Below are 24,166 nucleotides of genomic sequence, written 5' to 3' on the forward strand. Positions count from 1 at the left end.
GAACGATCCCAAATGTAAACAAGAAATTAAAAAGCAAAAAATTAAAAAGCAATGGAAATGCACTAACATGCATAAACAAACAAGGGTTTATATATACTGGAAGCCACAAATGGAGAATTAGTAAAGGGATTTTGCCATCTGTAATGGAAAAAGGAAAATATAGGAAAAATAGCCAGTGAGAAGTTTAAAAAGTGGAGTTATAGGAGAAAATTTACAAACATGAGTGGCAGCATCAATCTTCAGAGAATGACTTTAAAAGTGAAGAATGAAAGCTGTTGGGTTTTTTTTAAAGAAGGAAAAAGGGCACCAAAAGAACATATGATGTCTAAGGACCAATCTGGTGACCGAAAAAGAGAACCATTCGGAAATCAGGAGAACTCAGGAAAAATCAGAACAAGTTGAGTGCATGATAACAATTCAGTCTCATGATTGAGACCGATTGGGTACAGTAGAAAAGCAGTGTGATTACCACCACAACAGCAGGGGGATTGGGGGGACATGATTCCAGAATAAAAAACTTCAAATCAGTTATGAAATGTTTAGATTGGAGCCAATGAGATATTAAAGGAGCTGTGGAGCGAGAGGGTAGGATTTTACTGCAGTTCTCGAAGATGCACATTTTAATCTTACGTGTAGTTTGGCTAACGTAAAGGAGAGTACATGGACAGGAAATTACATAAACAACCCCAAAAGAATTAGAGTAGGCATTATTTTTCAAGGGATATTTATTCTGAAATAGTGAGCGAATGAGCACAAGTGGCACATGAGCTGCATGATTGGTGGCAGGTAGTATTAAGAAAGTCCCGAGATGATAATGAGAGTAAATCTGAGGAAACCAGAGAGTTGCGGAGATTATACCTACATTTAAAGGCAAAATGGGGAGAGTTGTGGAATATCTGTAGGGGAGTGAGTACTGACCAGTGACGGCATAAGAACATAAGAAATTGCCATGCTGGGTCAGACCCTTTTTCCAATAGAGGCCAAACCAGGCCACAAGAACCTGGCAAATACCCAAACACTAAGAAGATCCCATGCTACTGATGCCAGTAATAGAGGCCATTCCCTAAGTCAACTTGATTAACAGTAGTTAATGGACTTCTCCTCCAATAACTTATCCAAACCTTTTTTAAACCCAGTTACACTAATGTCACTAACCACATCCTCTGGCAACAAATTTCAGAGCTTAATTGTGCATTGCTGTTGCAAATGGCATTTGATAATGAGAGAAAAGAAGGACACAGATAGATCTATCTGTGACAGCATCCTGATGACGTATAAAAAGAAGGTCATTATTAATGAAAAGAGCATGTTTAAAGGGTTTTTTAATCACATGGGGTGGGTAACGCTGTGAGAGAAAATTAGTCAACATGATCTGGACTTTAGATAGAAAATCATTATGGTATGAGCACAGCCGATGAATTCAGAAAAATTTCCCAGTAGGGATGTTTTGTCTGAGAGATCAGGGATGACAGCTATTATAATGGAAAAATTTGTTTTTATCAGTAGGTTTTCTACAGGTGGATATTTGGAAGCAATTGTCAATAATGGAAATGGTAATATTTAAAAATGTCATCATGGAAGAATGGTAATGATATGAAAAATGGAGGTTGATATCACATGTGTTAAGTCAGTCAATGATAAGAAAAATGGACACAATCCAAATCATAAAAACATCTAAGCATCGGTACCAAGTGAGAATGAAAGCCCAAAAAAGAGAATCATAAAGAAAATTAGACTCAAAAGCTATAACATAAAAACAGTCAGGGGCCATGGTAGCCCTATTACTGTGCTGAATATTTGTTGGTAATACTGATCCTGGAATCTAAAGAAGTTTTGAGTGAGTGCCAGACAGGTGAGTGAGACCAAGAATGAAATAGGGACTCAGGAGTCTGAAGAATGGGAATCCAAAGTGTTATGGACTAAATCAATAGCAGCTGCCTAGGGAATGTTTGAATAAAAGATTTAATATTGAGAGTGATGAGAACAGAAAAAGAAGGGAGATGAATAAAGGATAATAGAGAAATCATATGGCCAGAATCTTGTATGTATGAGGGAGCACGACTTACAAAAGGTTGGAGAAATTTGTCTATGAAAATATATAGTGATTCTAGTAAGGACCCAATGCCCTCTATGATGGAGCGACCAGGAGGGTGTGTGAGAGATTTTTCAATTTTGGGTATCACATAAAAAACTGGTGTGCTCGGATGTTTTTCAATCAAAAGAAATGTTTGCATGCTAGGTAAAACTGCTTTGTACATTTGCAAATTAAAAACTATCAGACTCTATAGTGATCTGACCTTTATAGTGGTACCCTCTTTCTTCATTTATAAAATAGGTAAAGAAAGTATGTGCTTTGAATGCATTGCAAAAATATTTGTGCAGATTGAAACATATGCATATACTTTCAGAGCTGAACTATGTGGTAAAATTGTGCAGCAATACTATTTTAAATCTCTGTGAGTCCACTTACGTGCAAATCCAGTAAAGTGAATAGGATTGAAAGTTATCCTCCCTGTCTCTTCCTATTGAGCAATGGCTGAATCTCCTCCCCCTAAAGCTGTGGATGCTGCCTCCCAGCAACCCACACCTGGCAGATCTGCTAGCAGAAGCCAAACCCACACGGGATGAAACAAGTGTTTCACACATACAAAAGCAGCAGGCAGATCAGGAGAATTGGATTTTCAGGAAGACAGAGGAAGCCCTAGAGGGAGTTCAAGCATGAATGCTGCCTTAAAAGGAAAGGAAAAAAGAACAAGGGTTGCCGGGGGCTCATAAAGACAGAAGGAACCGGAGGCAAACATCTGGTGGGAAGTATAGTTTGAAGGCTTTCACCAGAGAGCCATTTGAGAAGAAGGTTGTGGTCCTTCATTGTGCTGGAAATAAGCGGGGAACACAGATAAGGCTAATTATAGAGCTACTATGAGGAATTAGGGTGTCTTTTAAGGGCAAAGAGAACTGGTGGAGAGATGGGTTTACCAATACCCAGATTAAGAGATGTGCTCAGCTTTCAGTTAGGGATTTTGAATCAGCTAAGCTACAGTTTGGGAGGAAACTAAGGACTCAATCAAAGTGGATAATCCCACAGCTGAAGAATTTGGAGGACAATAGATTAGACAAAAATTGCCTATAATACATGTTACTATCATGATTTGAAACATCTTGATGAGTTTCTGTTGAACAATCAGTTTAGATCGCTGCCAGTCTGACCTCAGTGCCAATTATAGAACTGAAATGCCTATGGTGAATTTGATAGACCATAGCTTGGATAAGGGGATTTTTTTGTGGATCCTTCCAGACCTATCAGTTACTTTTAACACCATTGAGCACAAGATCCTGTTGTCCAGGCTCCCAATTCAGTGTCAGAGGCAAGGTTGCAAAATGGTTCATTATACTTAATCAGTGATTTGGAGAAGGAAAATTTCCCCCTCTATATTTTTACAGTGGAATGCCATGGGGGCAATTTTGTCACCAATGTTGTTTAATGTTTATATGTGCCCAGTATTGAACATTACCAGATCTTTTGGTTTCTAGCCATAATGCTATATAGGTGATTTACCCTTCTGTTGTCCACAGAACCTTAATTGACTGAATCTGTGAAATCCATCAGCTGTTGTCCTCAGAGTATATATGACTGGATGAGGAGTAAGTGCCTGTCTTTAAATCCTGGTGTTGAACAAGGTAGAGGTGAATCTCCCTGATTTCCAGATTATATTAGGCAGTAATTATCTTCCATTGCCGCCCACCCTACCCCCGCCCCCAGGTTAAGAGCCTGAGAGTGATTTTGAATTCACAAACCTTTTTGAGGACCATATTGTTCAAATACTATATGTAGAACAGCCTGGTTTAAACTGTGGTTTGAATGAAGAACACTTTTTCCAGACAGCTTCAATCTCTTGTACAATCCCTGGTGCTATCTCCATTGGATTATTGCAACTCCTTTTAGGTAGATCTTTCAATTAAAACGTTGAAAAACTTACAACTGATCCAGAATACAGCTGCAAGATTCATTGTGGGCTGTGGATTAAGGGAACATGCTTTGTCATTTTTCTTCCAACTTCCAACCTGTTACTTTGGATCACAATTTAAGATCCTCTGTCTTGGCTTTTGGATGTTGCATGGTCAGGCACCCAGTTATTTATTGACTATGTTGTCCAAATATGTTCCTGGTAAAATTGTTCAGTCCTGTCATGATTAGTATCTTAATATTCCTTTTTGTAAGAAAACCCGAATAGTTAGAATAAGATCATATTCCTTTTTGTTTATGATTCAAATCCTTTGAAATTCCCTTCCAAATGAATTAAGTCTGGAAGATAAGCATTTGAAATTCACATGACTGCTGAAAGTACTTTTTGTTCAGTTAGCTTTCCCTGATTTCTTTTTAGGTTTAAATGATCAGGTTAGAGCATACTATGTATTGCATATCGTCTAGAGCTAAGGACAGGCAATTAATAAATCCCAGTAAACAATAGGTTAGTCACCATGAAAAAACATTGTATCTTTATAATTATTATTGTCCAGAAATGATATATCTCTATAAATTAAATGGTTTTCAAGAATAAAATGTTAATCTCCTCTAACAGATTATTTGAATTAAAGAATTAAACAGAGTATCCAGAAATAAAGGATTCATTTCCATATAGATTTACTTGTGTCCATTGGATCTTACTCGGGCTTAATTGTCCAGGTTTAAGAATAGAAGTAGATCTGTGTCTTCTTCTAAAATTCCTAGGGAAGAGAAAAGAGGGCCATGAATAAACCCCATGAAGCTTTCAGAACACTAAAAGAAAAAAGGATGAAAATGATTTTTATAAACTACCATCAGAAAAATTAATATTGAAAAATCTAAATGGCAGTATTATTTCTGAATCAGTGTGAATATAAAATTCATATATAATGCAACTAGCTTTATTAGTCCTGTAAGATCCAAAATATATAAAACTAGTCATTGATTTGTTCTCTCTTCAATAGGTACTGCACTTATTAAAGCAGTTTAATAGTATGAACCACTTCAATTTTTCGGAGTTCAGAACATTATATTTTATGCAGACTTGTAAAAAGGATTAGAAAACAGATATGAAGAAATGACACCAAAGTAGCCGTGAACTGTAGAAGACAGTGATGTCTATTTACTAAACCACACTAAAACTAGGCATTAAGGACCTACTTTAATATGGATTAGTTTCCATGGTATTCACTAAACTACAGTAATTTAGTGCCCCAGTTTAGTTAATAACAAAGTAGTTTGCTCCCATGGCCAGAAATGTGCAGATGTTATTAGTGGCAGTTACATTCATGCATTTCTACTTATGGGAATGTGTGGTCCCTCTTTACCCCAAGTAATGCTTAAAAGAATCTGAAGCCCTAACTTGCAACCCTCATCCTTCCCTTGCATCAAATCCCCCACCTCAAAATGACACCCTGTGGCCCCCTAGTGCACCCAAGTGTAAAATTGTAAGACCCACCCCCACCTAAAATGCCGAAAATATCCCCTCATGCTTACAAGTTCTCCAGACCATCCCTCTACCTCACAGACAATCCTTTCGCTGTTACCATAATCCAAAATGGCACCGGTTGACCTGGTCTCCCTTTTACCCCTGGATGTGAGGGACAAAGGGAAGCCTTGGGTCAACTGGAACATTTTTGGATGAAGGCCTCAGCAAGATAAAAGCAATCAGGGATTGTTCCTGCTCCTTTTTCAACCATGAGCTCCAACAAGTAGGGGGATGGTCTGGGACAGATGAGGGAAATGTGGTGTCTGGAAGCATGGGGGTAGGTATTTTTTGCATTTGGGGGGGGGGGGCAAGGTTGTATCTAGGGGAGTAGTGCTTATAATTTTACACTTGGGAATTTTGCACCTTTTTTCCCAGAAGGGGGTTAAGGGAGGGTCTGTGAGCATCAGAGCTATGTTATTCTGTCGATTCTCTCAAAGGTTTATCAACTTCAGCTTTTGAGGTCTAGTTAACTATAGTACATGAATGTTAGTGCGTATAGATATTAATAATTTGCTTTGAATGCATTGACATGCAACACAGCTCACTGGCATTTTCCACATTTTCCACATTGATTTAGTTCTGTGTTATCAGCAATGATTTTGACATTTAACATGCATTAACATGCTATTGCAGCTTAGTAAATTAACCCCAATGTTAGCAATCATGGGTAGGTTCCTTCCAAAATAATTCATCTAATTATTTTTTGGTTTAACATATATTTATTAGTTTTATATAGTAGTCCAATCAGCATATAGATAACACATGAAGACAGCATTTTGACATTGTACAAACATATTCAACTAAACAATCCAATATAAAAAGCAAATGCATGAGAATGCTTTTTTATTTGAATCCCCAAAGCCCTTCAACACCCCCACCCCTGGCTTGACCCACCTGCCTCTAATTTTAAAAGGCCTTCCTATAAAATGTGGTTAGCAAATTGGCTCAGATGAGGAATTCCAAGTTGCCTACCTCCCATTCTATTTTAGGGTTTCAATCTGCAGTATGAAGGTGACCAGAACTATTATAGAGCCAGACACTTATATTTTTTTTATTATTTCTATATTTCAGAATTCTGGTATTTTGCATGATTGGATAGTAAGTTCAGGATTTGTATAACAGGAAAGTAAGTTCAAGAAGGCAGGAATCCCCAGCTAAATGTAAAATAAATAACAGATAGAAACTAAGCACAAAAGAAGGAGAGAAAGAATTGGTGTCCTACCTGTTCACAGAATCCTCTGAGTGAAAAACAGCTGATAATGAAGTGCTGCTGCTGCTGCTACTGCTGCTACTGCTGCTGATGTTAACATAGTTTTGATAGTCTGACAGGGCCTTAATTCTTAAACTTCTGCGAAGCATCATTGTTTTGTGAGTTTTAATCCAGCAAAGAGGTAGAAATAGCAATGACCATAAATAAGTTACTCATAGCTGTGCCATCTCCTTGGCATGTGATGTAATAATATATGTCATAATGGTAAAAGGGTGTGGCTTCCAGAAGGTTATGAAATCTCTGAGAGCCAAGGTGAGACTGCAGGAAGGTGGATTAATTGCCTACATTGGACTGGAAGGAAAGAACTGTAGAAGTGCTCAATTTCGGTCTCTTCCACTGTTAATGGAAGCAGCATTCCCTGAGGCTGCTCTGATGGTGATCAAGATGGGCAGAAAACAGCAACATAATGTAATGCTTACTAAAAAAAATTTTGCCTCATACTCTGATTCAAGGATAGCAATTATTTATATTTAAAAAAAAAAAAATCTTCTTAGTTACATACTTTCAAAGCAATGAAAATATTGACATTTTATAAGGGGGTCACACAGCTACCACATCCAGATTCTGAACAAAGCAGCAGAAGATAGTGGGAGTCAGTTGATAAAAGAAATACACGTATTGTATGTTTCAAAGACATGAAACAAGTGACTGGCAGGCAGGGACTATTAGAGTACAAATAACTGGTACTGGGTGCATTTAACTGTTAGTCCATAGACATATTCTGTGCCATATGCAGCTGATCCCTCTCCAGCTCTGAACTAGTAAGGAAGATCATTCCTTTATTTCAGCTGCTCACTTTTGTAAAGTGTTTGATCCCATCTGAACTGAATTTGAACCTCTCAAATCCTTTTCACTAAGTAATATCTGAGAAGCTAGACATTAGGGTTTTACTAACAAACAGAATGAAATTTAAAGATCAACTTTGACCCACTAATAAGGTTATAGCAGTTTAATGCATATTGAATTTGCTAACACTTGTTTTTAATTTCCATAATGATATATACTAGGTACATGCATGCATTAGGTTTGGAGCAAAATGCTGTCACTAGTGTGTGTTTTAATGTTTTAAAGATTCATATAAAGTTTGTGTTGAATTAGTCTTAAAAGGCACAGCTGTGAATGTTAATTCCTAAGAAAGCATGCATATAACATTTTATTTTAATCTTCAACTATTGTCTTCAGAAGGTGGTCTCTGCATGATTTAGTAGTTTTGTTGCTCAGCACCCACAGCAACATGTGAGTCTATTCCTATTGTGTTTTCTTTTCAACGTAGGTTTTAAGAAAGTAGTTGTGAGGTCTCTTTCCTTCTAGTCTACACAACTCTGACCTAGATTCATCATTTTGCTCTAATGTGCCCAGAAAGGCCTTTGCTATATTTTGGGCTGCTTGTGGAGAGAGAGACTTTTTATAAGGCACTTATAGTAGTCAACTATTTATACCACTGTAGGAGGATCAGCTAGTAACTTGAGGTGAGTTTTTGGTAGTGGTCTAGGGTTTGGGGAGCAGTTTAACATGCACAGTCAGTGGTATGAACAGCTCAGTACACATCAGTGAAGATTTGATGTGATTTGAAATGAGGAAAGGTACACAAAGATGAGATTTGTACAATGTACTCTCGCCCTAGCTTGATTCCTTCCAAATCACATCATATCTTCACTGATGTGTACTGTGCTGTCCGTACCTCTGAATTGATGACATCACAAAGAACTCACAGGGTACTAATCACCATTGCAGGGTTCTGACCATCATGGGAATTTCATAGCTGGCTCTGACTTCAGCACAGCTGCAGTATGGATTGGAAGAATGGCTTTGCAAAACCAAGAACAATTATCATAATTATCTAAGTTAATATTCTATGAAGCTTGTTCCTCTAATTGTTGCTTTGTGCAAGTTTGGACAAGGAGTTCTCTTCTGAGAAGAAACAGTTTTATGCAGTAACTTAAATATCCTGGAAGTCATATACCTGTATTAGAAATCACCTAATTTCAAATGTTTAGGTATTTTGGAAGATGTGAGTTTACAAAAAAAAAAAAAAAAGTCTCTTGTCGAAGTGAAAGGTTCTCCTGCTGCTCATGGCAATAGAAATTGCATTGTGTGAGGTTAAACGGGGGGGGCAGCCAATCAAGTAGGATCATTCACTCAGCACACTTTTTGTGCTACAAAATAAACAATACAAGGTCTGATTTTGGTTATTACTGTAAATGTGTTAATTATATGGTAAATAGTTTATATGAAGGATCCATTGTTACAAACTTTCATTAAAACACCGCCTGCACTGAATATTCCTCAGTGTGGTTATCATAGTAACACTGTAAATGATGGCAGATAAAGACCAAACTGACTCATCTAGTCCAGCTGAGATTTGTCCACTTTGGGTAGATGTGTATTTAAATTCCCATATGCAACCCAGTATCAAGTCTCCCCTCCCCTTTGTCTTTCACCTGACCTCTCTTTTTCCTACCATTGCCCTCCATATCTGTCCCAAACATGTCAGGACATCTGTTACAGTGATAGCCTCCAATAGCTCAGCTGCCAGGTTATTTAGGCCTTGCCATCTTCAGTTTTGCTTTTTGCAAAATCAGAACTTAAGACAGTACCCAGGCTCTCTTCTATATCTTACTAACAAGTATTGTAATAATCCCCACAGCTACCATGGTTAATGAGGCATTTGTAAAAAAAAAATAATAATAAATCCATCCTATACTCATTGAAATTTAGGCAGGTCACCTCGGTCTTGTACCACTGCTACTTTATTTATTTTATTTATTTATTTGTTTATTTTGTTAGTTATTTGGAAATATTTCTTGACCGTGCCCTCCAAGGTTTGGGGTGGTTTACAATAAAAAAAATGAGCATAAAAGTATGTAGTACATTGTTCACATAGATAAAATTGAAATTGAAACTAAAGATAAAATGTATTAAGTAAATAAACAACCAGGGAGAAGGGGGACTCACAGGCATACTTAAAAGGCCTATGGAGGCAGACAACATAGTTGGACGGGGAACAATTATTAAAGATTTTTGAAAGCCTCCTTAAATAGGTGGCGCTTTAAGATTTTCTTAATGGCATTGGGTAAAGAATTCCATAAGATGGGGCCGGCGATGGAAAAGACGTGCTCTTTTTTCAAGTTAAGTCTCATGGCTTTAGGGGAAGAGACTTGAAGGAAGTTGCAGGTTACCGCATAGTGGAGTCACAGTACTGATGCTTTAGGATGAACCAGGTTATCCCAGGACTTTGTTATCATCCTCTTGCCACTAAGAATCAACGAATCAAGTGATTATTCAATGCTTTTTTTGAATTCCATTATCATTTTTTGTCTCCACCGCTGCTTCTAGGATACTATTCCAGGCATTCAATATACGTTCCATGAAAAAATTATTTTCTGAGTCTAACCCTTGGAGCTTCATATCATGATCCCTAGTTGTACTACATTTCAATTAAAAAAGGTTTGTTTCTTGTTCATTATTATTATTAATGCTCATGGTAGCATATTGAGTTTTGGTAGTTCATTATTATTATTAATGCTCATGGTAGCATATTGAGTTTTGGGCTGAAGATGCTTTGAATTGGTGATCTGGCTTGAGAAGTATAATTTTGATCCTTTATTTTTTTGCACATGATTTTGGGGTTTTTTTAAATTCTAAAATGGACTAAATCATTTGCACTTTTGGCATAGGAAAAACCTGTTCTCAAAAAGTACATAAGAACTGGGATATATGATTTATTTGTTGGGTATGTAACCACTGATTCAGATCCATAAATTGTGTATGATAGTTCCTTTAATACAGTGCTTCTCAACACAGTCCTTAGGGCACACCTAGCCAGTCGGGTTTTCAAGATATCCAAAATGAATATGTATGAGATAGATTTGCATACAATAAAAGCAAAGCATGCAGATCTATCTCATGCATATTCATTGTGGATAATCTGAAAACATGACTGGTTAGGTGTGCCCTGAGAACTGGATTCAGAAACTCTGCAATATTCATACCCTACTAATTTTTTTGAGCAAAATCAGCAGTTTACCTTCATTAACCTGATGATTTTAATACAGTATAGTACATTGGCTCCATGATGTCATAAGTGGTTTAGATTTTCATAGAGTGCCATGCATTGCCAGTAAATTCATAGCTTTGCGTAAGTATGGAATTCATGGTGTCACTAATGACTCTCAATCTAAAGAACAAGTTAGGTATGCAGTATCTATATGAAGTTTTCTAAGCACTGTGGATGAAAGGTAATAGCAGTGTTGAGACTGTTCCTGTGAATCATGATTGTACTCGTGTTGACAATGTATGCAGTCACAGAAAAATTTGTAATGGTAATGGATGCATTGTTTGAGTAGGAGAACATACAGTACATAACCCTAAAGAATAAGGCGGAAAGGACAAGAAAGGAAATAAGCAAACAGAAAGTGCACAGTCAATAGTGCCACAATTTAAATGATCTGTGCTTAAGCATGAACCTAAAATAGGGATTTCTAGTATGAAAAATAAACAATGGATTTCTGGATTATGATATTTACTGGAAACCTTGAGGAGAAGGAAAAGCTCTGGACGCGGCTATTATACAATACGCGTGTGTCGGCGCACACGGGCCATAAAATACAATATCCACACGCACATGTGCAGTGGACTTTAAGATCCACATGCGCATGTGCGGGTGGATGGCCTCCGCACCCAAGGCGGATACATTTTAAAAGGCCATGTGCGGCGACAGGAGTAGGGCTTCCCCAGTATCCCACCCAGTCCGCTCCAATTAAGGAGCAGATTGGGAGGGAACTTCCCTATACCCCTCCCTAACCTTCTTATCCTTTCCCTTTCCTCCCGGACCCCAAACACCCTCCTACCTACTTACTTTTTTTTTGTTTGATTACTTACTGCTCTTCGGGAGCAGAAGTAATCTTCACATGCTGGCCAGCAGCCAGAGTGCGCTTCCCTGGGAAAGCATCGAATGGCGCTGTCCCAGCCCACCCACCCCCACCCAGACCATGGCCCCCGGCCCATCCCTTGGGAAAGACCTGGCACTTCGGCTCATAACGGGGTTTATGCATATGGCTGGGCCTTTCCAAAAATGCTCACAGTGCTCCCAAGGCCCGACCACGCGTGTAACTCCCCGTTTTTAGGCACACGGGCTTCTGAAAATTAGCCTGTCTGTTTTCAATGTGCAAGGGGTTGATTCACTCATTTTGAATGCAAAAAAAGGGCCAAGATAAATAGCTATTCATGATGTCCAGCAAATAATATTTGCCTAGATTCATCATTTCGCTACAAATTTTGCATGAATAGTGCCGCATTAAAAAAAGGGGTGTGGTAGGGTAATTTTGGAGTTAATGCAACACGTGCTATTTTAGTTGCTACCAAGCTAGGGTGAGAGTACATTGTATAAATCTCATCTTTGTGTCCCTTTCCTCACTCCAAATCACATGTGCTGTTCGTACCTCTAATGTGCATGTAAAACTGCCCCCTAAACCCTAGACCACCACCAAAACCTCACCTCAAGTTACTAGTTGACCCTTCTACAGAGGTATAGTTGGCTAATATATGTGCCACCCCAGAGACTCAGACTTTCTCTTTTTCTCTTTCTCCCTCTCACTCTAAAGACCGCGATAAGGCCCTAATGCAATTTGATGAATGACCCTGTAAGTTTGCTATTCAAAGCTGGAAAAGGGCTGCAGTGGAAGCTGAATAGTTATGAATTAGGCACCAATGGGGCTGAAGCAAAAAAAAAAAATTCAGCACCCGCTTTCATAATGTGCCCCCAGGCACCTCTCCTGGGAGCGATGCAATATTTAAAATAGAGCTCGTGCTGTCGAGGAGGAGCTAGGGGCAATTGCATGCCCCTAGCACCTCCTTGACAGCACAAGCCGGAGAGAGTTCCGCTGTTGGTGGCTGTCCGCCGGTTAAGAAAACGGACGCTGAATTTTTCAGCATCCCATTTTCCTAACCAGCGCACATGCAGGAGTTAGGAAAATGGACGGTGATAAATTCAGCGTCCATTCTCCCAACCTGACTACCGGCACCAGAAGGAGTGTATAAAATCATAAGTCATAATGCCTCTATATCGCTCCATGGTGAGACCGCACCTTGAATACTGTGTATAATTCTGGTTGCCACATCTCAAAAACGATATAGTTGCGATGGAGAAGGTACAGAGAAGGGCAACCAAAATGATAAAGGGGATGGAACATCTCCCCTATGAGGAAAGGCTGAAGAGGTTAGGGCTGTTCAGCTTGGAGAAGAGATGGCTGAGGGGGGGGATATGATAGAGGTCTTTAAGATCATGAAAGGTCTTGAATGAGTAGATGTGACTCATTTTCGAATAATAGAAGGACTAGGGGGCATTCCATGAAGTTAGCAAGTAGCACATTGAAGACTAATCGGAGAAAATTCTTTTTCACTCAACGCACAATAAAGTTCTGGAATTTGTTGCCAGAGGATGTGGTTAGTGAAGTTAGTGTAACTGGTTTCAAAAAAGGTTTGGATAAGTTCTTGGAGGAGACGTCCATTAATGGCTATTAATCAAGTTTACTTAGGGAATAGCCACTGCTATTAATTGCATCAGTAGCATGGGATCTTCTTAGTGTTTGGGTAATTGCCAGGTTCTTGTGGCCTGATTTGGCCTCTGTTGGAAACAGGAGGCTGGGCTTGATGGACCATTGGTCTGACCCAGCATGGCAATTTCTTATGTTCTTATGTTCACTTATTGTGGATTGGACCCTTTACTGTCACATGTCAGTGAAAGGACCAATCTCCTTTCAGAAGGCTGTCCTGAAAGGGGATTGGTCCTTTCACTTACATGTGACAGTGTAGGGGCCAATTGCTGATGATATTATTATTGATTTATATACTCTTTCTGGTGCAGGTAGTCAGGTTTGGAGAATGGATGCTGAATTAACCAGTGTCCATTTTCCAAACCCCTGCCAGTGCTTTTTTTAAACTTTTTTTTAAATTATTTTTTTAAAGAATTGTTCCTCCCACTTCCTATCCCAAAGATATTAAGTAGGAGGCAGTACAGAACAGCAGTTTTTTTTCTGCTTTTCTTTACTAGTTTTAATAGCGCTCAGCAATTAATGCCTGCTCTGGGCAGGCATTAATTTCTGATAGCTAAAATGTGCGTCCTAGACGCACATTGTTTGTTTTTTTTTGCATAGGGAGTGAATAGCTAATAGCCTCATTCACATGCATTTGCATGTGATGAGTGCTATTAGTTTCACTCCATGTTGGACATGCGTTGTAAAGGCGCTAATCCCCTTACTGCATAAAGGGATTAGTTAGTGCCTCTACAACCCACGTCCAACTGCAGGTTATACAGTGGGCTGGGCTCACCGCATTGTATTGCATCATCCCCAATCTGTGTACAATGATGCATGTTGGACCCATCCTATTCTGAGTCCCTGAGTGCATTAACTGCTTCAGTTCCTTATGTATGAGCAAGGTTATTCCTTTTTTGACATGCAAAGCCACTTGTGTGATGTTGGTTGCCTATAGAAAAGGTAAACACAAACAAGCCGATGCAATATTGGTGCACGGAAAATTGGTGCTCGTGATTGAGTGCCCGCTCTCCTAATGCACGCCGTGGGCTGCCACGGTAAAAAGGAGGTGCTAGGGGAAATTGTGTACCCCTAGCGCTTCCTTGGCAGCGGGTGCCAAGGAGAAGTGGCTGTCAGCGAATTAGGAAAACGGATGCTCAGTTTTAAAAGTGTCCCTTTTCCTAACCTGTGCACAGCTACAGGTTAAGAAAATGGAAGCTTGTTAATTAAGTGTCCCTTTTCCTAATCTGACTGCAGGCTCACTTTTCTTTTTTTTTTTTTTTTTGGACAGTTCTAATTTTTCTCTTCCTCCGACTTAATATCCCCATGATATTAAGTCAGAGAAAGTACAGAACTCCTGCTTCAGTGCAGGCATTAATTTTGGAGAGTAAAAATGTGTGCGTCAGGTGCACTTTTTTTTTTTTTTTTTGCCTTGGGAGAAATAGCTAATTGCTTCATCAACATGAATTTACATGTGATGAGTGCTATTTGCTACACGCTCTATTGGATGCGCGTTTTGGACAACCAGTGTTGCAAATTACAGGAAGGCTCTAAAAACTGGGAAGGTTTAGAAAAATGTTTAAAATATATTTTCTAGAAAAAGATGAGTTATGGGTACAGTAAAAGAAAACATTAACAAAAACTTTGGAAAACAATTTAATTTTGTTAAAGTATCCTTAGAAATGATTAGGCCTTCATTTGGGTGGTAGCCATCTGCGTCTGATTTACTCCTAATTATATTCTGTTCTTATGGCTCTGGGAACAATGCAGATCCTGTGTAGATATTTGGGTGAATCAGAACTGACAGATAAGTCCATGGGCAAAGTGGAAGACTCCTCCCTCAGTGATCAAATATTTTCTTTGGAAGTGATAGAAAAGATGTTTTGCCTGTATATGTATGTACCATTACAACAGTTAATACTCAGCCAGCCCTGAATATCTAATGCTGTTTAACATACAGAGGTAAAAAATAGTTTGAATGGATGAAGTGAATATAGCGTTAACTTACCTTCTAACAGGACCCTTTTGTAGGTCAAGGAACAACAGGACAGAGGGAATATATTTTTCTCTGTTTTCAACTGATTTAATTGCAACTTTTTTCTCAATTAAAATCCCAGGGCTGATCTCAATTCAGATCCAAGATGGTGATACATTGCTTATTGGCCTGCTACTCTTTTTTTTTTTTTTTAATGCTTCTTAGCTATTACCAGATGATGCTTTCCCTTTCTATGGGTAAGCATAAAGGTAGACTTCATAGCCGACTGTCAGAAATATTACTCCTTATGGAACAATGAATTGCACCTTTGTCCATAGATCTGTGCCTGGGAAAAAGGCAGAGGTTGTAGTGTAAAGGCTTGTTAATTGTTTCAATTTACAAGTCTTGTGGTTGTCTTTACTGTGGCAAGTTTCCCTTGGAGTTCCCTAGGAGATTTTAAGTAGGTGTTGTGCACTGCTGTCAAAGAAAGCAGGGTGCAGAAGGGTGGATGCACCTTTCTGTGTGGAAGCAGCACTAAAATATTTTGTGTTCCAGTTTGTGCCACATACAAATATCCAGTTGGTGATGTATTTATAATACTTTTCGAGTGAAAAAGCAATCACCACCTGAACATTTGGGCTATACTGGAGAACATATTACCATAGGGATTACTATCATTTTCATTTTCATTGTCTACTGTTCCTTTTTTGCAAGTATAAGATTCAATGCCATGACCCTGTTGCAGGCATTAACTGAAACTTGGCCATGTCAGGCTCTTTCTTTTACTCTGATTGTATGATTTAGATGTTTTTATGTACTAAAAGCATTTTAAATATATATATTTTTTAAGTTTTCTATGTATAATTTTTGAATTATGTATTCATATATATAAATCTAAATTTGTGTATTCATTTATTTATTCACTTATTCTTCTGCTATTGCACTGGTTTGTTATTGTCCATTTGCAGCTCTTTTGCCTCTCATTGTCTTCCAATATAGACAGTAATACTAACATGAAAAAAGCAGTGGAAGATGGGGGCTATGAGGAGATCCATTGATTTGCACACTTGCTGCATCTGGTAATAAAGGATGTGCTGGTGACCAAGGAGGAATATGATAGCTTAATCCTAATGGAACTGATAAAAAGGTGCTGAAAAACAGCAGGGTATTTTCACCAGAGGATGAATGGTGGGGAGGAGTTCTGTGACAGTCAGGAAGCAGTGGGGGGAGCCTCTGCACCAGCTCATTCAGATTGTAGGCACCATGTGGTTACTGCAGCAAAGGACATCCCTTCATTACTTGTCTCTGAAAAGCAATAGATGTGACTCACCTCCCCGGGCATCATGATTGGATACACATGATGTAGGTGATACGAGTCCTGAAGCTCTTCAAGGATGCCATCGAGAATATCAGTTCCACAATAGCTACACGAACTGAAGTCATCAGGAGATGAAGAGAAGCTGAATGGTTTCCAAGGTGTTGCAGTTTGTGTTTGTGGAATCCTTACAGCAGCAGGCACAAGATTGGCTCAAACCCATCACCCAAATGAATGCTTGCATACTAGTCTCTCTGCATGACTCATGAGTGAAAGGGAGTATTGCCCTCTGATCCCCACAGTCTAACATTTTGGAAGAAGACACTGGTGGCTAGGGAGTTGTAATGGGAGTTCCAGATCCAGAAAGACAGAGGGGAAACAATGCAGGAAAGAGTGAGCACCCCACATACGGGCCAATACATAAAAACCCGCGGGAGAGCCGGCGAGCGCCCGCTCTCCCGGCGCGCGCCCAGGCCACGCTCCCGGGCACACGATTCAGAAAGAAAAAATATGCAAATGAGGGCCCATGGTAAAAGGAGTTGCTAGGGACACTAGCGAGTCCCTAGCGCCTCCTTTTTGACAGAAGTGGCGGCTGTCAGCGGGTTTGACAGCAGACGCTTAATTTTACCGGTGTCGGTTGTTGAACACGCTGACAGCCACGGATCAGAAAATGGACGCCGGCAAAATTGAGCGTCCATCTTCCAACCCATGGGCTGCAGGCAGATTTTAATTTTTTTTTTTTTTTTTTGGGGCCTCCAACTTAATATCGCTATGATATTAAGTTGAAGGGTGTACAGAAAAGCAGTTTTTTCTGCTTTTCTATACGCTTTCCTGGTACTGGTCGAAATTAACTCCTGCCTTTGGCAGGCGCTAGTTTCTGAAAGTAAAATGTGTGGCTTGGCTACACATTTTACTTTCTGTATCGCGCGGGAATAACTAATAGGCCCATCAACATGCATTTGCATGTTGCGGGAGCTATTAATAATAGCACATGGAAAACACGCATCCAACCGGGGGCTAACAGTGCGCTCGGCCTGAGCGCACTTTACTGCATCGGCCCATTAGTGCTGTCAGCTATCACTTCTTAACCGTGCCTTTATCCATCACTCTCCCCTCCGTGACCACTGTAGAATCAGCTGTCCTGATACAAACCATAGCTACAGTGGTTAGCAGCAAAAAAAAAAATATATATATTCCTAGCTCCCAGTAAAGGAAGTACCAGCACAAATTGGCCAAGCCCATCAAGCCCATGGCCACAGATGCATTGGCATATAGAGCACAAAAGGCTGCAGTCTGGATAGACCTGATCCAGGGAGCCCAGTATTTCCTCTTCTACTCATAATCTAGTATGCCTAGAGAACGGTTATTCTCAGTGTAAAAGGACATTGTGAGTCCACATCATTCATGGCTGGGACCAGCGTTGGTAGAGAAGTTGATCTTCATTAAAATAACAAGTAACCTGGAAGGATTTTTGTTGTTGTTGGCTTTGATTTTTATTTTCATTAAAATAAACCTTTATCTGTGAATGGCAGAAGAACTGAATGCACAACTACAGTGAACCAATGCCTCCAGCGCTTTGCCCTCAGCTATGATGTTCCCAGGTGCCACTCTTGTTGCTGCTGCTGCCCAGTCTGCTCTCTGTGCCCTGCTTCTCTCCTGGTTCAGCTCCTTCTTCTACTGGTTGCTCCACTCTTTCTGCTATTCCCTCCACCATTCTTCTCTTTATCTGGGGTACTTTGGCCCCAAAAGAAAACAGTAAAGAAAAATAAGAAAACCTTTCTCCTCCCTTGCTCCTCTCTGGATGTCTTGGAAACCTGGACCCGTGCTTCTGCTGCTGCTTGTTCCTGGTGCAGCTTCTTGCTGGTATTTTGTACTGTCCTTGAGACCTGATATCTGTTCCTCTCTCTTGCTGTTTTGTTGTGCAGTTCTTTCACTCTGGCATGGTCTTCCTTCCTTGCCTCTCTCTCTCTCTCTTGGTTATTCTGGGGTGTGTTTGCCACAAAAACATTTTGAAAGAAGGAAAACTAAAAACCTAGTCTTTCCTACCCCCTTTCTCCTGGTTCAGCCCCTTGCTGTGCTGTTCAGCCACTGAGTCAACCCAGCCTGCTCCTAGGTCTCTAACGGTACCTTTGAGAACCACTGCCGCCTCTGGAAGCATTTTGTCCCTCTGTCACAGTGATTCAGGATATTCATGTCACTGCTGGTGATCCTTTGCTATTTATTTGGTACTTTGCCCTGTTCCTGCCACTGTTGTTGGTGCCCTTTGCCCATCTCATGATGCCTTATGTGGATCTGATGTTGCTGTGTTTGCTGCCTTACGCTTTATTTTGTGCTTTGATCCCCTTGTCGAGAAAAAAACTGCTTAATTTGAAGGTTTCTAAAAAATCTGTGTAATTCTATCCAACACTTAAAAAGGGTCATGGATCTGAATGGGGACAAATGATAGACCCTTATTTAGAATCTCTTCCTGTGCCCGCAGAGAGAACCTGACCTGAAAGATTAATCACTGCTGTCTCCATTTGACTTGTGAACAAGTGAAAGAACAGGGCCACTGCACAACTTTCTTATATCCATGGACCCACCGATTGATTAGAATTTCGATCATACACTTCATCACCACTAGACAATGCGGTTTTAATGCCATTGGGTGATTTTTTTCTAACTGTAACCTGTGTCTATGAGAGTAATGTAATATTTAAACTCCCTAGCTTGCTGCTGTACCGCTCACTTTAAGCCTTGGGGTGTTCATGCCAATACTAATGTTGCTTTTCCCCTCTTGCATTCCTTAGGTATTTATGCTTCTATTTAGGATACTTTGCTCCAGCCCGTCACTGTTTTGGCATGCCTTGGGATGTTCCTGCCACTGCAGGTACAGCATGGCTCCAATTTTAGTGTTTTTGTCACTATTGGTTTTTGTTTGTTTTAGATTTATCTCATGTCTTTTCATTGGTAACTTAAGGTCAGTTGCATTCATGTACAGTAAGTATTTCCCTTTCACCAGAGGGATTACAGTCTAAGGGCCTAATGTACTAAGGCTTTTATTACCATTCTATGTTTATAGGGAAAATTCTTACTAATTTAAATCCTGCAAGGATAATATTCAAATAACTCCCTGCAGCTCCATATATGCAGGGTGCTGAGATCTATTATAGTATTTTAAAATCTGTGCACGTCTGGACCATACAGATTATAAAATATGAGTAAATCCATTCCTCAATATACACACATATGTTTCAGCATGTGGGAGTATTTGCAATGCATTCAAAGCACATAATTTTACTACTTTATAAACATACATGGGAATATTTTATGTGTAAAAAAACTATAATTTGTTCATATAAAAACCTTTATTTATATGCGGAAGTAGGTATATTTTCAAATATGTGCATGTACTTGAAATCCCCAGTTTGCAGATACCTCTACCAGTTCATCCAGTCTGTTTCCAGTTCAAGAAGACCTTCTGTTGTGCTCGGGGGTGGACCCTTGTCCTGTGGCAGTGGAGATTCACCTCCTGGTAGGGACCAGGAGGCAACTGCCCCCAGGGGGCGGAGCACAGAAGGAGACAGAGGCTAGGAAGAGTTTCACCACTGGAAGCCCGAGGTCCCCTCCGGGAGGAGCCCGTATTGTCCTGGGCTGCATGGTCTTAGGTGGGCCTCGCAGGGTCTCCTGGGAGAATGGAAGTCCGGCGTGCCCACAGACAGAAGGGGAGCACGGTCAGGTTTGGGACTGGAGGTCAGGTGGAACAAGGAGGACCAGAAGTGTGTAGGTGACAACAAGGCTAGGAACAGAGCCAGAATCTGAAGACGAGGTCAAGGAGGAGAATGTCAGAGTCCAGGAGTCAGTCCGAGGGATGGTCAACAAAGCAGAGGTCAAGTACCGGAGGTCAGATGAGGTCACAGGCAAGCTGAGGTCAGAAGGCAGGCAGCAGACAGATGAGTCGAGTAGCAGGCTGGAGTCAGGAGGCAGGCAGCAGGCAGGCAGGTCGAGTAGCAGACTGGAGCCAGGAGGCAGGCAGCAGACAGGCAGGTCGAGGAACAGGCTGGGTTCAGAAGGCAGGCAGATGAACAGGCAGGTCAAGTAAAGGTCAGTACCAGAGAGACAGTCCGGAGGTACTACCTGGGAAACAAACAGACGAACAGGAACAGGAGGACACTGGAACTAGGAAGCAGGAACAAGACAGGAACAGAACTGGAACAGAAGGATCCTGGAACGAGACTTGGAACAAGACAGGAACAAGTACAAGCGCAGAGACAATCTAGCATAAGCCGACCCGATTGCCAAGGCAAGGAAGTGCAGGCAGGGACTTCCTTACAACAGAGACTCAATCACGGCGCGCCATGGAGCTAAGACTCACCCTTGGCCCTACAAGAGGCCAGGCGATCCACACGTGCTTGGGGCGTGGCCAACAGCGCCGATGATGCCAAGCTCCGGCGTGAGGCCTGGTGTGCAGTAGAAGGCCTGGCAACCACCGCCACGGGATGCCGGGGCCTGGAAGTGCTAGCAGCTGCCACTAGGGAAGCTGACCCGGGACCTGCCGTGGAACCATGAATGTGAACAGGCCCGTGCGTGGGACGGGCACGGACGGGGCGTGTAACACCCTCCTAGTACTTCACCTCCCTCCAGTTCACCAAGACCTAATGCCCAAAAATAGCAGAAAACAGACAGGTCTGACAGCAATTGTGCTACTAATTAGCAGGTGTAAAATTGTGTGAAAAACTTGCCTAATATATTCACATAAATCTCTCATAAGTAGATCCCATGCTACTGATGCCAGTAATAGCAGGGGCTATTCTCTAAGTCAACTTGACTAATAGCAGTTGATGGACTTCTCCTCCAAGAACTTAGCCAAACCTTTTTTCAACCTAGCTACACTAACTGGGACTTGGGACTTGGGACTTGAACACTGGCTCTGCTAATTCTCAGTCTGCTGCATTAACCATTAGGTTACTCCTCCCTTGATGGTAGTGCCCATTGCCCATTTTTAGGTACTTTGAGCAGTTCATGCATCTGTTTGGGCTGCTTTGGCCCCCTTCATAGTGCATTGGGATGTTGATGCCACTTTTCTAGATTCATTGCTATTTACCTATGGTTCGGGGTTTTAAGGCCATTGCTCCTGGTGCTCTAAGCCTCTCTTCATGCCTTTATGAGTGTTTTTTTCCCTATGTTTCTGCTGTCTTCCAGAGTTGTTTATAAATTCCTTTATGGTACTTATCTTGGTATGCTGATCTGATGATTTATACACTTTCTGTACTCGGGGTCTTGGTGTATTTATTTATTTATTTATTTAAAAGTATTTATATACCGTTTTTCAAAACAAGGTTTTTTTTGTCAAAACGGTTTACATTGTAAAATAAAAATAAAATAAATAGAGTTAAAAATTAAAGATGAAAATAAAATAAAATTAAAATACAATAACTGGTATATATCTCATGGTAACAAAAAATCTAATTAAATAAAAGTAAAAGTGGAGCTGGGCCGTAAAAGATGTTTTATGGAAGGGAAAAGGTAGGAAAAATTGAAAGGGGAGGAGGGAAGGCATAAGGTGGAAACATGAGTGATGTTGAGGATGTGGAAGAGATTGTTAGGTTACTGAGTGTTGATTATTTGAAGTAGTGTGTTGTGGATGGATATTAAATGCTAATTGAAATAAATATGTTTTTAGTGTCTTCTTAAATTGTTGGGTATTGGATATTGAACGAAGTAAATTGGGTATAGAGTTCCAAATGGTGGGTCCTGCTACAGAAAATGCTCTTCTTCTGGTAATATCAAGTCTGGCCTGTCGTGGAGAGGGGATGTCTAATAAGTTTTGAGTTAGTGATCTTAAATGACGGGTGGGTTTATAAATGCGGAGTAATGAGCAAAGCCATGTGGAAGATGAGTTATGTATGTAGTAAGCTATGAATAACTGTAAGAACTTTGTATTTTATTCTATATTTTATTGGTAGCCAATGTAAGGATTGAAGGATGGGTGTAATATGTTTTCGAATGGGAGTACCTGACAGAATACGAGCAGCACTGTTTTGAACGATTTGCAAAGGATGAATTATAGAATCGGAAAGTCCTAAATAAAGAGCGTTGCAGTAGTCTAGACCAGAGAAGATTAGAGATTGTAGAATAGTTCGAAAATCCTGATAAAAGAGAAGAGGACGGAGACGTTTTAAGAGTTGTAATTTGTAGAAAGATTTTTTTGTTAACGAAGAAATATGTTGTTTCATGGATAGGTCTGAGTTTATAATGACTCCTAGGTTTGTAGCGTATTGTGTAATAGGAATAGATGTTCCGTTTATAGACCAATGTGAAGGTGGACCAATGGAAGTCTCTGAGATAGAGGTTAAATGAACTATTTCAGTCTTGGATGGATTTAGTTTTAAGCGATTATGGGACAGCCAGGAATTAATAGTGGATACGTAAAGAGAAACCATATTTAGAGTATTAGACCAAGATGTTTTGTAGGGAACTAGGAATTGTATGTCATCTGCGTAGATTTTAAATTGTAGACCGAGTGAAGAGAGAATATGACAAAGAGGTAGAAGATAAATATTGAACAGTATAGGTGATAGTGATGAACCTTGGGGAACACCAGATGAAATTGTGTAATTAGAGGAGTGATGATTAATGTTAACTTGTTGAGGACGATCTGTAAGAAAGGATATGAACCAATTTAGAACTGTACCTGTTATACCAATAGATTTAAGACCAGAGATGAGTATGTGATGATCAACGGTATCCAAAAGCCGCTGAGATATCTAAGAAATGCTCTTGTTGGTATCTCTGCCTTTTTTTTTTTAGTGTCTTGGGTTCTTCATGCTACTTTAGCTATAGTTACCATACCATTGGTTTGAATCTTCCGAGTCTACTATATGGACTTGCTTATTTATCGCTAATGGTTACAAGCCTTCTCAAACTCTTTCTTCAAACTTGTTTTCAAATTCTCTTACAGAATAGTGGCTTTCAATACCATTTTTAAGCCAATGATTCCAAGATCTCCCTTTCTACACCAGAAATTTCACCAGAAATCCAGTCCCAGATCTCGGCCTGCCTGTCTGACATTGCTGCCTGGATGCCCCACTACCATCTTAAACTCAACATAGCTAAGACAGAGCTCCTTATCTTTCCCTCCAAGTCCACCTCCCCTCTTCCTCTTTTCTCTGTTTCTATGGATAACATGATCATCGTCCCTGTCCCATCAGCCTGTAACTTAGGAGTCATCTTCAACTCCTTTCTCTCCTTCTCTATGCATATCTAAGACTCTGCGAAAACATTCCATTTCTTTCTCTATAACGTTGTCAAAATTCATCCCTTCTTTTCTGAACACACTACCAGAACCCTTATCCACTCTCTCTTCTCCTCCCACTTAGTCTATTGCAACCTTGTCCTCACAGGTCTCCCAGCAAAGCCATCTCTCTTCACTGCAATCTGCCCTAAATTCAGCTGTGTGACTTAGCTTTTGTCAAAGTCACTGCGCTCATATAATTCCTTTCCTGAAGTCACTGCATTAGCAACCTATCCACTCCTGCACATAATTCAAACTCCTCTTTTTCACCTATAGATGCCTTCACTCTGCAGTACCTCACTACCTCT

At 40.3% G+C, this 24,166-nt stretch overlaps 1 protein-coding gene and 1 long non-coding RNA gene across 2 annotated transcripts in view; one reads left to right on the forward strand and one right to left on the reverse strand.

Moving 5' to 3' along the window:
- LOC115096136 (SUN domain-containing protein 3-like) overlaps window positions 1-6,919 on the reverse strand; it is a 40,942-nt gene extending 34,023 nt beyond the window's left edge. The window contains exons 1-2 of the mRNA XM_029610652.1: window positions 6,715-6,919; window positions 4,667-4,725 (exon numbers count right to left, since the gene is read on the reverse strand). Coding sequence (XP_029466512.1) covers window positions 4,667-4,725; window positions 6,715-6,854 — 199 coding nt within the window. The 5' untranslated portion in view covers window positions 6,855-6,919. The remainder of the gene's footprint in view (window positions 1-4,666; window positions 4,726-6,714) is intronic.
- Window positions 6,920-7,008: 89 nt separating this feature from the next.
- LOC115096137 overlaps window positions 7,009-24,166 on the forward strand; it is a 31,752-nt gene continuing 14,594 nt past the window's right edge. Inside the window, exon 1 of the long non-coding RNA XR_003857990.1 lies at window positions 7,009-7,170. This is a non-coding gene — a long non-coding RNA (uncharacterized LOC115096137). The remainder of the gene's footprint in view (window positions 7,171-24,166) is intronic.

This window comes from Rhinatrema bivittatum, chromosome 7 (assembly GCF_901001135.1).
Source record: "Rhinatrema bivittatum chromosome 7, aRhiBiv1.1, whole genome shotgun sequence".
Lineage (NCBI taxonomy): Eukaryota > Metazoa > Chordata > Amphibia > Gymnophiona > Rhinatrematidae > Rhinatrema > Rhinatrema bivittatum.